Consider the following 12,331-nt stretch of genomic DNA (forward strand, 5'->3'; position numbering starts at 1 on the left):
TTGCCGGAAGGAGGTCTACCCACCGCCACCGGCGTCTAACGGTTCTGGCTGCACGTACAAGAACGTTACCGCACAGACCAGGGAAACAGGGACAAGCATTGCCATACATACGCTCGTTGGGTTATTTACAAATGGCGTTGAATGCAGTGCACATGCCCCCCCCCCCGGTCGATGGGAAGCGACAGCCGCGAGCTGCGATCATCGTCCACAGCGCTCCCACCCGAATGGCAAAGGTGTAAGATAGAGAAGAAGGAAGGGAAAGGAGGCGATGGAGGAATCTCCTGGGGAAGTAAGGACTGGTGGCTTGTTCCTTCACGCTGTCCGTTTTACATATTGCTCGGCGGTCCTCGGGGACGGTGTCCGTGGAGACCGGAATGCCGGGAGCCTGGCCGGCTGTGCACGATCGCGTAGTGGTCAGAGTCGATTGGCAGCGATCGGTTCGAGTGGATCGTGCTGCCACCGCTCGTGTAGCCCTTGTTGTGTCCACCCTCGCGACCACCGTGGAGCGAGTAACGCGATCCGTACTGTGACCCGTGCCAACTTCGGTACGGATCGTACTCTTCGATGATCGACGGTTCCTTTTCGATGATCTGCAAAACGAATGGCATGCATGAAAAAGATAGAAACCGGCTAGCTTGACTTAGTTTTACCTCAGTCTGGGCACAGCTGCAGCTCATGGCCGTGCAGAGGAAGATGTTCATAAGCAGCATGATCAGGAACAGGACGCCGAGCGCGATCGTCAACCACAGCAGCCAGTGCGGGCGGATGCCCGTGTCGTCGCAAATCGGGGAGATCACTGGTCCGGGAAGGAAAAGCAATAGAAAGGTCAATCACGGTCCATCAACAAATGCAAATGCCGAACTTACCGGGCGCGAAAGCTGGATCGATCACAAACACGGTTGTGGCTGCCAGCAGCATACCATCATCGACCTGCCCGAGGGCGCGCGCCGACTTGACGAAGGCGTTCGCATCGCCGGTACAGACCGCATCGTCCAACTCCGGACAGCGGCCGTTGCACTGCACCACGTCACACTGGAAGTGCACCTCGGAGCCCTCGGCAAACTTGAACATCGAACTGATCGTTGCCGTGGCGCTTGTGCCGTCCGCATTCGTCCGGAACCGGGTCATCGTGTCGTTCTGCAGTGGACATCTGGGAGATAACGTGAAGCATGTTCAAAACCAGCTCTCAAATCAGTGGAGAGTCGCCGGGAATACTTACCCTCGATCATCAATCAGCGCCACGGACATGTTTTTCTTGTTGAAAGCGAAACAGTTCTTCACCCGAATGCCGTAGGTGCCGTTCGGGTTGGTCACCTCCGCCTTGACCGTGTACTCCCGATTGTAAACCGTCTCCCGGACGCGCCGTCCAGTGTTGTCCAGGAACTTGAGTGCTACCGCACCGCTATCATCCCTACCGGAATAAAAGAGCACATTTTTAGGTTATCGTTCATACGTGGCAAGTAAACGTTGTAACCCAAGCCGTCTAACATTACTATACAACGGAACCAAGAAGACGTTGTCCGTTGCTTAGAACAAAAGTGTTCGTCCGTCCGGCATCTTTGCTCGATTGCTCGATAGAAAACATTGGTCATCGTGTCAGGGTCAAGCGTGTGTTGAATATAAATTCCCTTCTTGTATTTCCTTTAAACGCTTTAAATCATATTTTCATTTCTAACTGCAGATTCTGATGTCCTTAACGAAACTGGTACCAACGGTTACCTTTACGCTCCACTGAAGCTAACCGATTGATGGAGACATTAGTAAAGGCCTCAACATTGACACGCAAGCCCCGAGGGGCGGAAATTGGCACACTCGCTGTTCGCACTCGAAAATGCGAAACCTGACATTGAAACGGACAACTCCGGTGAAGCTTCTCAATAAGGACAACGGGCCAGCCGGCCAGTGGGAGCGGAGGAATGTGATTGATTTTACCCTCGGATGTGGAGGGAACGTCACCGATTGCGTGGTGTGTAGTGAGGGAGAGCGGTTGCTGCAATATTCATGAAGGCCACTGTCATGGATCGACCCTCGCCTCGTCCGTTCCTCCATGATTCCGGTACACCTTTGTACGTCCGGCCATTCCGTTTTTGGGCCCATCTCTGGTTTGAAGTCTGCGCGTACTCGCAAGCGAGTGTGAACTCCGCTGATCGTTCCATAAATTTTACACCTACTAAAAATGTCCACCCTGCCTCCAGCTCGGCGCCCCTTTCGGAAGTCGCCCGCTTCCTTCCTCATACGCAACGGAATGTACGATGACGTCGCACCGTGAGCCCGGAGTGGCCGGGTCAGAGCTGCTAGAACGATCATGACACGTTTCTATCTCATTAGCACTAATCGTAGCCCGGGTGGCGTAATATTATTTTCACCTCCACCACGCACCGGTTAATGGTGGGCCCCTGCTTCATCGCTCTTTTTCTCTCCGTTCGGGACATCCCGCACCACTGAGCCGTCAACGGCTAGCTGTCTATCGTCTACGGTGATTCACTCCTAGCCATTCCTTTCCTCGATTCAGTAATACCCTGCACACTTCCTGAGGCTAACCGCGAGAAACACTTACCTGGCGAATCCTGTTTTGCCGCATGTGATAACGTAGAATTTGTCGTCGGCCAGCTCGAGCGTCTTGTGCACGCGGACGGCTAGCTGTACGGAGCGTTCCTCGGTGCGCTGCAGGCGAAAAGCATTGCCGTAGGCCATGGCATATGGCAGGGAGAATGAAATAGAGATGGAGGGAGAGGGGGAAGAAAAACGCAGATGAGATGAGCTGCTCGTTAAAAACGCGACTACAAATTTGTACAAACCCTTGCTGTGACAGCTTTATGAGCTGTTTTATCGCGACAGGCTTCGATTGGCCGGACGTGTTATTAATGAGTTTGTTAATATTGAGTTCGTTTGTTGGAGTTTGCAAATTTTATTGCCATTAGTCGGTTCGATTTAGAAAAAAAAATGTGAGATAGTTTTAAATAGAAAGCATTTTATAGGTTCAATGTTGTTTTATTATTTGAAACATTTTTTTACTTCATTTATCTGTTGTTGTGGTGTGAGCAAAATGGACAGTTATCGCACGTTGATTAGCAATACGCAGCACTAGCATTTCAAATATAACCGCAGCGACGCGCAAACGAAAGATTTCGATTAAAAGCAAAGTGACGAACTCGAAAAGCAGATAGTGGCGTTGGTGATCGCTCATCATCAAAAAGGTGTTGGAAACCAATTATCCTAGCCATTTGTACTTGTTCATTGTCACACATTTGTGGTGATTCATGGATCACGGACAGATAACTTCTCTTTAAAAAACCTAGTGAGAATTTTATGCGTGGGAAATGCTGACTCAACAACCGTTGTTTAGTTTGGAGGATTTTCCCCGAAATTAAATGAATAACTGGGAACGGAAGCATACCAGGCCGTAGCGTTCAAAACCATGCAACTCTTTCTTACAAGCCCACCTGCATTTGGGTCTCTCGAAAAAGCACTTACGCACAATTTGGTTGTAGTGATTTCTTCTAGAGAATGTTCGCACCGCTGCTTACGGTTTAGTGACTTACACTGACCAGTCGGAGGCATCTCTATTGGGAACAAACTTGTTAACGCCATCTAGTGAAGCACCCTCGCTACCAAAAAAGCCTACAGCCTGCCTGCCGTTTTTTTCCAAACCTTTCGATTTAAGACCTATCCCATCACCATCGACGACCTCCGCTAGGCCGACGATAGTGGTAAATTTGTTGTTACTTTCCCCGCGCCGCCTGATTGACCTAAAATTGGCAACCGTACTGCATACGCACGAACGTGGTGAAGGGCATCTCTATCCTCCGTAAAGTGCCCGGTATTTGTAGCTTTTATTCAGGCATATTTTTTTCTTCTACCCATTCCAAACCATTCGACAGACCCTAGGATTTTTTTTTCGATATTATTAGAGACGGTATTTGGCGCGAACGGCGAGGCATCGCTCGGAGCCCCAATCGATACGGGACGGCAAAGAACTCTCCCCAAAAAAAAAGACGGTGAGTGTGAACCTAAATATATCGAGAGCCCAGCGCCGGTAAAGTGTCGTGACGTCGTGAAGGGAGCAAAATTGGACCACGTCTAATGGTGGGGTGGCAATGGAACGGAGCGTCGGGTCGTGTCGGGTGAAAATGTCCATGAAATTGCCATGTATTATTTCGCCCTTCGCCCAACCGTAGGTGCTATCCTGAAGTGTTGGCTTATTAATTGGAAATTCAATTTTCTATCGCGTTGCGTCTGCCAGCCAATTTCCGTTTTCTCATGACCTGAAACCACCGCTTGATGTGCGTCCGTGGCGTGATTTCAATGGACGCCTACCACGCAAAGTGTATCATGCAATATTGCAAGTCGAAGGCAGTTCGACAAGCGGTCATTCCAGATCCGCAAGCAGAACGCAACGACCTTCCCGATGGTTAAAAAAAGGCAATCCGAAGCATAGGTCCAGCAACGGCTTCAGAAGTGAACCAATGGCTGACGATGCAACCTTCGACGGTGAGTCAATAAACATAATCAAAAGGCCAAACCCCGAAGGAACCAGCTCGACGTGAAGTTGTTCACCCCAAGGCACCCGCAGGCGATGATGTGGTATGGCATCAACAACATCCTACTCTGAGTGTGTTTTTCTCTCGGGCGCAAAAAAAAAAATCTGACGGGTGCGCGAAATGCATTCCAGCCTGTTGCATCGTTCAACATCCATAACTTGACTGAAAATAATCATTTGTAATTTTTTCCCGCAGTTGAGCCTCCTACACACACACACACGAGGGTGGATCATTCCCGGTGAGTCGGGCTGAAGTTCCGGTGTATCGAGGAGGTCCAAAAATGGAGGATACTTACGCACATCACTCAAGGGCACGCCAGACAAACCGTAGAGAAATCTTCACGGGGTGCTCTCGTGGTATCTCTGCTACATGGACAATCGCCAGACAAATAATGCATCGTGTACTGCATTCTAAAAGCATTTTCACGTTTAGCCCGCGGCATTATGGAATGCGCGTTTGAGTGCCGGATGCAAACGATGTCGAAGAACTCTACTCTCAGCACACTTTTGATGAAGCGGAAACCATTGGCCCGTCGAAGCTATCGGTCGCGTCGGTTTGTGGCGTGAGCCCGCTAGAAGGCGATAGAAGGTTCGCATTCACACCTCACTCGGTAAAGCGTTCTGACACGTTGTTCGTGTGTTTCCTCCGCGTGCACGGGGGAAGGTGACGCGGGTAACAACATACCAGAGAGACTTGGACCATTCGGTGGCGCGAAAGCGAAAGTGAAAAATCATCCGCTATTATTTCTGCACGAGGCGGTCTCTTCGGTCGAGGGCATCGGAAAGGCAAAAAGCCTCCAACCACGGGCCTTTCCGACTTCGATCATATCCGTCCGGTGGGTTTTCGATCGCGCAGGAGGTATGAGGGAAAATAAAACAACCCATCGGTTCGATTTATTTATTTTCGCATCGCGCAAACGTCGGACTGAGAAATGCCTTCAGCGTGCACGATAGAATGATGTACCTCGTCGGCAATGACAGTCCGCCTTTCGTTGTTCGAGGGGTGGTTTGTGTGAGCATGTTTTTCTCACGGGTGTTGCTGGGGACGGGTGTTGCGGAGGACGCACCCGGTTCCAAATGATCGATAGGCGACTGGCTCGACTTGCGAACTTTCTCTGTACAGATCAACTTACAATGTCACTGCTCGAAAAGCCGATACCGATACCGGTGGATAGCAGACGGAAATGGACACGGTTCGTCTGTGTGTTTTTCCATTAGACGAAGCTTTGATTCGTTATGTATCCTTCAGTTCGTTTTCCCGCTGACTTGCCGATCTCTGGCCCGGTTCGATGGTGCGTGCAATTACCTAAGACGGTGTCGTCGAAGATTATTGAAAGAGCTGTATTTGCCAAGCAAAGATTAATCGTTCCGAGCGAGTTAGTGTCACTGTTCATGACGACTTGCAATTAAAATCAAAGCACGAAAGAAAGGTCTTTGCGGTGGCGTTAATAATGCGGGTTAGTGTGGGGTTAACATTCGACTCCGATTAAACAAGAAACAAACCCGGAACGTGAAGCGTGTTGGAAAATCCGCAGCCCGCGATCGTTTTTTACGATCGACTAGCGAAACAATTTCCCTGAAGCCCATTTCCCCAAAAGGTAAATTCTTGCACCGTGTTTTAACACCATCGTGTCCCAGTTTAAAAAATGCGTCCCGAGCCGTGGAAGTTATTCTTCCATTGTGCAACCTTTTAGGTCAGCTGCAAATTTGATCCCCGTCCTCCCGGCCTCTCCGGATGGAGCTCTCGATACCGACACCCACACCCCGTAATAGCAACACCATTGGGTGGGTCACGTGGGTTGCGAATTGGTTCGCCATGGATGCAACGGCGGATGGCCACTGGATGAAATTTGCATTTTAACCACGCACTCGAGCCAGAGTCCACTCGGCGCTCTGCCCGACCAGCTGGAAAGATCGTCCCCTGGACGCTTGAGCCCGCTCGGCGACGCCGCGTGCATAACGCGATTTATGCTGAACAATGCAATTTATGATAATGGATTACAAATAATGATACCATGGGACCGATCGGCCGGCGCGGCCGGATGGCGGGCGGTCACCCTTGGCGAGGGCGGGCGGGGAAAACTAGGCGACCCGAGCGACCGGAAGGTATGCGCGTGCGACCTACAAAATCATTCCGCTCGGTAGAATAATGGATGGCCGGGCTTGAAAGGGCCGTTGTTTACAGATTTTGCCCCCACCATTTTCTTCCCAACCCATCCACGGGCAGGGTGATAAATTTCGGATTCTGTCAAGAACTCCCGGCCAAACGTTGCTGGCCACTCCCGGGGCGGGTTCCCGTTATTGGGGTGGTAGATTTTTCCTCTCCGATTTAACCCTAATCGACCTACAAATCGCAGTGCTTAGGCAGTCTTCAGCAGGATAGATTGTGCTCCAATACAAAGTTTCTAAGCCCTACAACACCTCAGTATTTTGGATCCGATTTTCTAACAAACATTATTTTGCAACAATTATGTTTCTTAAAGTACAGAAATCTTCTTATAGTACATGGATAAATTTATCACAATTTTTTGAAAAAAAACAACCATTCTTATAGAATGATCAGATCCATGATCAGATTCCCCAACACACTTTCCAAAAAAATTGCAGTCGTTTTCTATTATTTCATGCTTAGTTTACTTGAAGCAAAATCGTAAAATACTGTCAGTCGAAATGTAGAATGACCAAATTGCTTAAAAGTCAAAAACTCATTGTACAGTTTATTTTAAATTGTTGACAGTTCTTTTAAATTGTTTGCTTCCATTTCGTGCTTAAATAAAATTCAAATTAGATATTTTTTTCAAATCATATTTACCTAAATAGACCCCACACGAGAATATAACTTTCCCTTAACCAATGATAAGCCTTTTTTCACGCAGTTTGAAGTAATATCACCTCTTTTTTTCAAAACTCCATCAGTATAACAATTTGTATATCCATAAATTTCGCTCAAACGCACTATTTTTTCGATTTATATCGTACATATCATTCCCTCACGGACTTATCTGCACTTTAAATGCCTATGCCATTCCATATTTCGACTTCACATACGCTTCAACAAATAATTGAAAACGTTCTTATCTGCATGCATTACGTAAACACACGCCCGTCCGCGTTCGACATAGTCCACTTTCCGAAATCGTCCCTTTCCTGGCGGCATTACAATTTGTTTGCGGTATTTATGTTACTTCCCTTACAGTGCGATAATTTTGTGGCGCACATATACCGCCGATTATCGGTTAAAAATGGTACGGCCATGCACGTGCAGCGCACCGAGCCATAGCTTTCCCACCTCGTGACTTGTGGTAAAAGTTACACCGAAAACGATAAACCGACACTGCTATCCAGCGGCGTTGTTTACTGTGTATTTATTTTTTATTGTATACTTTTTTCTTTCTCCTCAACCCCAACTTTAACAAGTGGTTGAAGGCAAGTGTTGTGGAAAACTTTTCCGGATTGGATTTTGCCGGTAAATGCGAGGTGCAACATGACGAGGAGTTGTCTAGCCCAGGAGAGTGTTTACTGGTTTTTACTTTTTTCGTTGAAGCGAACTGATTTCATAACAATTTTACAATGCCGAGTTTCCGACGGCCCTGTAACGCTAACACAGTGTCTCACTTCGGTTGAATTGGCATCAACTTAAAGGGAAGGAAATGAACCCAAACAACAACTGCTGGTTTTCTTGAACATGCTGGAGCTCAAGGATTTTGAGGTAAAATAAAGTATAAGTTACTTCAACCGCTTTTTGTTCGAGAACCACAGTTCGTGCCGGAAAAAATGGGAAAATCATTCTAGTCCACCGTGCCCACATCCCCGGGCGACAACTAACACAAAATCAAAACCCTTTCCAAAGCGTGATTCCACGGAACGGTTGAAGCGAGGGCCACGATTCAATTTCTGCGCAATCTGCAGACGAAAGAAAGCCGGCCGCATCAGCTGCACCGAGGTGCAAACCCGATCCGATCCGGGTTCCGGCGGTAAATGGTGCACATTTCGTTGTCGGAAGCATTTAAATCGCAATAACCATCTCAATCGATCTCCTCCCGGCCGCCGTGCCCGGTAGAATTTAGCGGGACTTTGTGATCGGTGGCATCGATCGTGACCCTGCGCGCCGTGCCCTGAATTAGAGAGCAGGAGCTCCATCTAAACGCTGGCGTTTGGACAGGGCGTGCCGGGATGGTGTTTTCGTTTCTTTGCCGCTGTTTGGTGGTAAGGGGTTCTATCCCAAAGGGAGATATTTCCCGTCGGCGAACCCGGTTGATCACGATCACGGCAAATAAGTCCTTTCCTGCGTCGATTTACCTTGATTGACCCTTTAACGGAGGGAAGGCTTGGAAATTGGTCCGCAGTTGGGCATGATCGAGCTTTAACCACCAAACACCCTCAAGTGTCGGACCACGGTTCGTACGAATCTAAACAGATGTCTGTTCGGACGTGTCTTAATTAGAGCAAGGCCCAACAACCCTCAGGATATACGATCGGACCAAAAACGCAAATGAAACGAAAGACTTCTACATAATTTTAACAAATTCCCTGACACGATGATGAGCATTGGCGCGGGGCGAGAGACTTAAAGGCATCACTAAACGGACAGCCGGCGGTGGTTTAGAACGAGTTTCTTCGGAACCCAGTCCCTGTCGTAGCCCGTGACGATACAATGTTCAACGTTTCCTGTCAGGATTCTCGCCTCACGCCATCAATTCTACGTATTGACAACCGTGATAGATTAAGTAGAAGTTATAGCAGCACCTTGCGTGTATCGATCGCCGGAACCGACGTTTAACAGCATGACTTCAAAGAAATGCAACAGTGTTGCGACGAAGCTCGCCACGGAACACCACACTCTATTTCCTCTGTTTTACTAAGAGATTTAGTTCTAAAAGACGGGATCCAAAACAATCGGACATCAAACCTTGATCTCCAACGCATTTTACTTTTTCCTTTACGCGAACTTGTTTCTTCTGTGAAGCACAAGCAAACGTTCCATTCCCTCCCCGGAGCGTTGTAAGTGTCATCGGACAAACGAGCACTCATTCAAGCAGACACCAGCGGCAGTACATTAAACATTAACACCGTTCAATTTAGCTCGCTCACCACTATCCGTACTCATTCGCGCCGCTGGCCGGCAAAACGGAGATGTTCTTTAAACGTCGCCCCGAAAGCGGTGGACTGCGTTTGACAGCTTTATTCTGCGGCTCGTTCATCAATCAAATTGGATCGCTTTGCCGGACCAGGATCGCGTCCAGGGGCAAATAAAAAGAAGTGATCGTGTACAATTCCGTCGGACCATCGGAAGGCGTCGTGTTGCGATTTGTTGCGTACAGCAGCTAATTACAGGCAGAGGTGTAGGTGTGTGTGTATGTTCAAACAAGTTCTTGCAAATCGCACGTACATCCTTCCTTTTAGTATTCATTGCCATATCAATGACTAGCCACAGATCGATGGAATCCTTAGAAGGATTCCTCCTGCCTTCGGAAAAGAGAAACGAGCTGTCGAGCAAGGCATCTTTCTTAAAAGCCTTTCCCAGCAGCAGGCGGCTAAAGACATTGTCGAGCGGGGAAGCTTTGAAGGCGATTGATGGGCTTTCAGTTTCATCCTCCACAATCGGCCCGGACGGCCTATCATATCAATGCTGCAGACTTGTTGGCGAAGATTGTTTTCGCTGCCCGGTCCTTCTGCTGAAAGGAATTCGCTTATGCGCAACAGCGCGGTATGATGGTTCTGATTAATACAGCAGGCGGCAGTCATCGCCAGTCGGCAGCACATTATTCTTCTTAATTAAGTTCGATTTCCCGCCGTGTTGATTTAAGCGCTCCAATCACCCGGCCCGGTGGTTGAACGCTGAGACCGCTGAGGGTTCCCCGCCTGCTCGCTATTAATTACTTTCGCGATCGCGACTACGTGCGACCCAACGTTTGCGGTGGAGTGGACCAACGCGTTGTCTATTATCTATAGCAGGCCACGTAGTAGCGTTCGCTTCTTCGCTTGGATCTCATTTAAGGTAAAACAATTAGCATTAAATCAATTTGCTCCGTGCATGATCGCCGGGATGAGTTCATTTCGATCGCATGGAATCGTAATTCCATTAACCACCCAGGACCGTCCGTTTCGCATTTTTATCAGGTGCCGCTTGCCGGCGGGCTTGGAATTTGAAGGCCATGCTTGCGTTGCTGGCTGAACTGAGCTTGTGGCGGTCCGAGTGAAGGTAGCTAAAATCCATGCTCACTCACACACAAACTACTTCTAAACCCAGAAGTCAGAATGTTTCGCTCGAAAACGAGTTCTTGAAAAAGAAACAATACTTTAGCATTTGAACAAGGGAATGGTTTAAAATATGTGAGGCTGACTCAGGACTAACTTTTTTTCACCGGATTTGTTAGTTTCGAAAATGTCAACTCCAATATACCAAAGGTCCCTAGAACGACACAAAGCTACAGCCAGCGTTTTTTGAGATCTTGCTGCCGGCCTAACGATAAGACCATACCCAATCTGTGCTCTTATGACCACCGGGTTGATCAAGTTCCATAGGGAGCACTCTTATGGAACTTTAGTACCTTTAATGCGACATAATGTGGATCATCATCCCTCGTACTGTGAGATCAAACGTTACAGGAAATAAAGAACGTCTAATGAAGGGTGCTCGCGTTGGGCTCCCGAGTGAAACTAGTTCAACCTTGTAATAATGCGCAACGAAAGGCACGACTTCCGAGACTCCCGCAAAACCGGGTGAACCCTTATCGTCAAAAGGGCAGCCAGGTACCGGCAACCTAGCCTGGAGTCCGTCACGTTGCAGTGGCCTAGTTGTGATGGTGGAGCGAACCGTGGTGAAATTACTCTTGCTCCATGGATACAGCACCGGTAACATAATATTCTGGATCGTTTCTGGTGCGGCCAGATTTCTGGGCTCGAGCGTCATCATTAGGAGCAAATTACTAACAAACAAAAAACTATCCATCGACCAAGGTTGCACCCACCGGTTGCATCGGGTCCGGGTCCCGTTCCGAGAGGCCGAGTCCTATCAAAACTCCATCCGACCGACATCCGAACAAGGGAACCCGTTTTTGAAGTTGGTGCTCTCCCGTGCACACTAGCCTCGCCCGCCATCCCCAGTATTAATCTGTGTCGTTCTACTTTCATCACGAAAAATCAGCCTGCAACCGGGCCTCAACCGGGTGTGCCCCATTTCCGGGCATAAATCTGCGGTCAATGTGGGGCCAGCGAGGGAGCGGCAGGAACGCCACGGCCCATTTGCGACGGATTAGCAGTACCGAGCAAAGTCTGCGCCGGTGTTTGACGTCGTGACTACCGTCGTTACTGGTTTAATCCAGGCGATGCAGGTTGCAGGTGGCGCTCGCTATGGGGGCGCGACGTAAAACATACTGTTACAATCCCTAATCACGAACTATCAATGATTTTGAAGTTAGGTAAGGGGTCCGCTTTGTTTGGGCGTTCTGTGCGGCTCAACTCAAAGAAAGAAATCGGAGTCCTCCCCTGCTGGCGCTGTTCACCGTATCTCATGAGATGTACTTTGTTCCGAAGGATTCGATCGGGCGAATGTTCCGACCTGGTCGGTTTCGATTCTCTCCCTAAACCACACACAATAATTAAACGTTTCTCCAAGCAAAGATCGATCAATCAATCATTCCGCCCCGCCGTCGGTTACGTAAACAATCTACGCGGTCGACGTGGATTAGACGGTTTTTCCAATTATCATACTGACACACCGGTGTCAGTGGTTCAACAATCGGTACTGCTCCCGTTGGCGCTTCGCGATCTCGTGGGACTCCGCTCGAG

General features: G+C 48.7%; 1 protein-coding gene across 1 annotated transcript in view; it reads right to left on the reverse strand.

Annotated features, from left to right (window-relative positions):
- Positions 1–326: 326 nt before the first annotated feature.
- LOC131284355 (uncharacterized) overlaps positions 327–12,331 on the reverse strand; it is a 37,103-nt gene continuing 25,098 nt past the window's right edge. Inside the window, exons 3-7 of the mRNA XM_058313210.1 lie at positions 2,558–2,664; positions 1,220–1,411; positions 867–1,150; positions 651–796; positions 327–590 (exon numbers count right to left, since the gene is read on the reverse strand). Coding sequence (XP_058169193.1) covers positions 327–590; positions 651–796; positions 867–1,150; positions 1,220–1,411; positions 2,558–2,664 — 993 coding nt within the window. The remainder of the gene's footprint in view (positions 591–650; positions 797–866; positions 1,151–1,219; positions 1,412–2,557; positions 2,665–12,331) is intronic.

Source organism: Anopheles ziemanni, chromosome 3 (genome assembly GCF_943734765.1).
Source record: "Anopheles ziemanni chromosome 3, idAnoZiCoDA_A2_x.2, whole genome shotgun sequence".
NCBI classification, from domain to species: Eukaryota; Metazoa; Arthropoda; class Insecta; order Diptera; family Culicidae; genus Anopheles; species Anopheles ziemanni.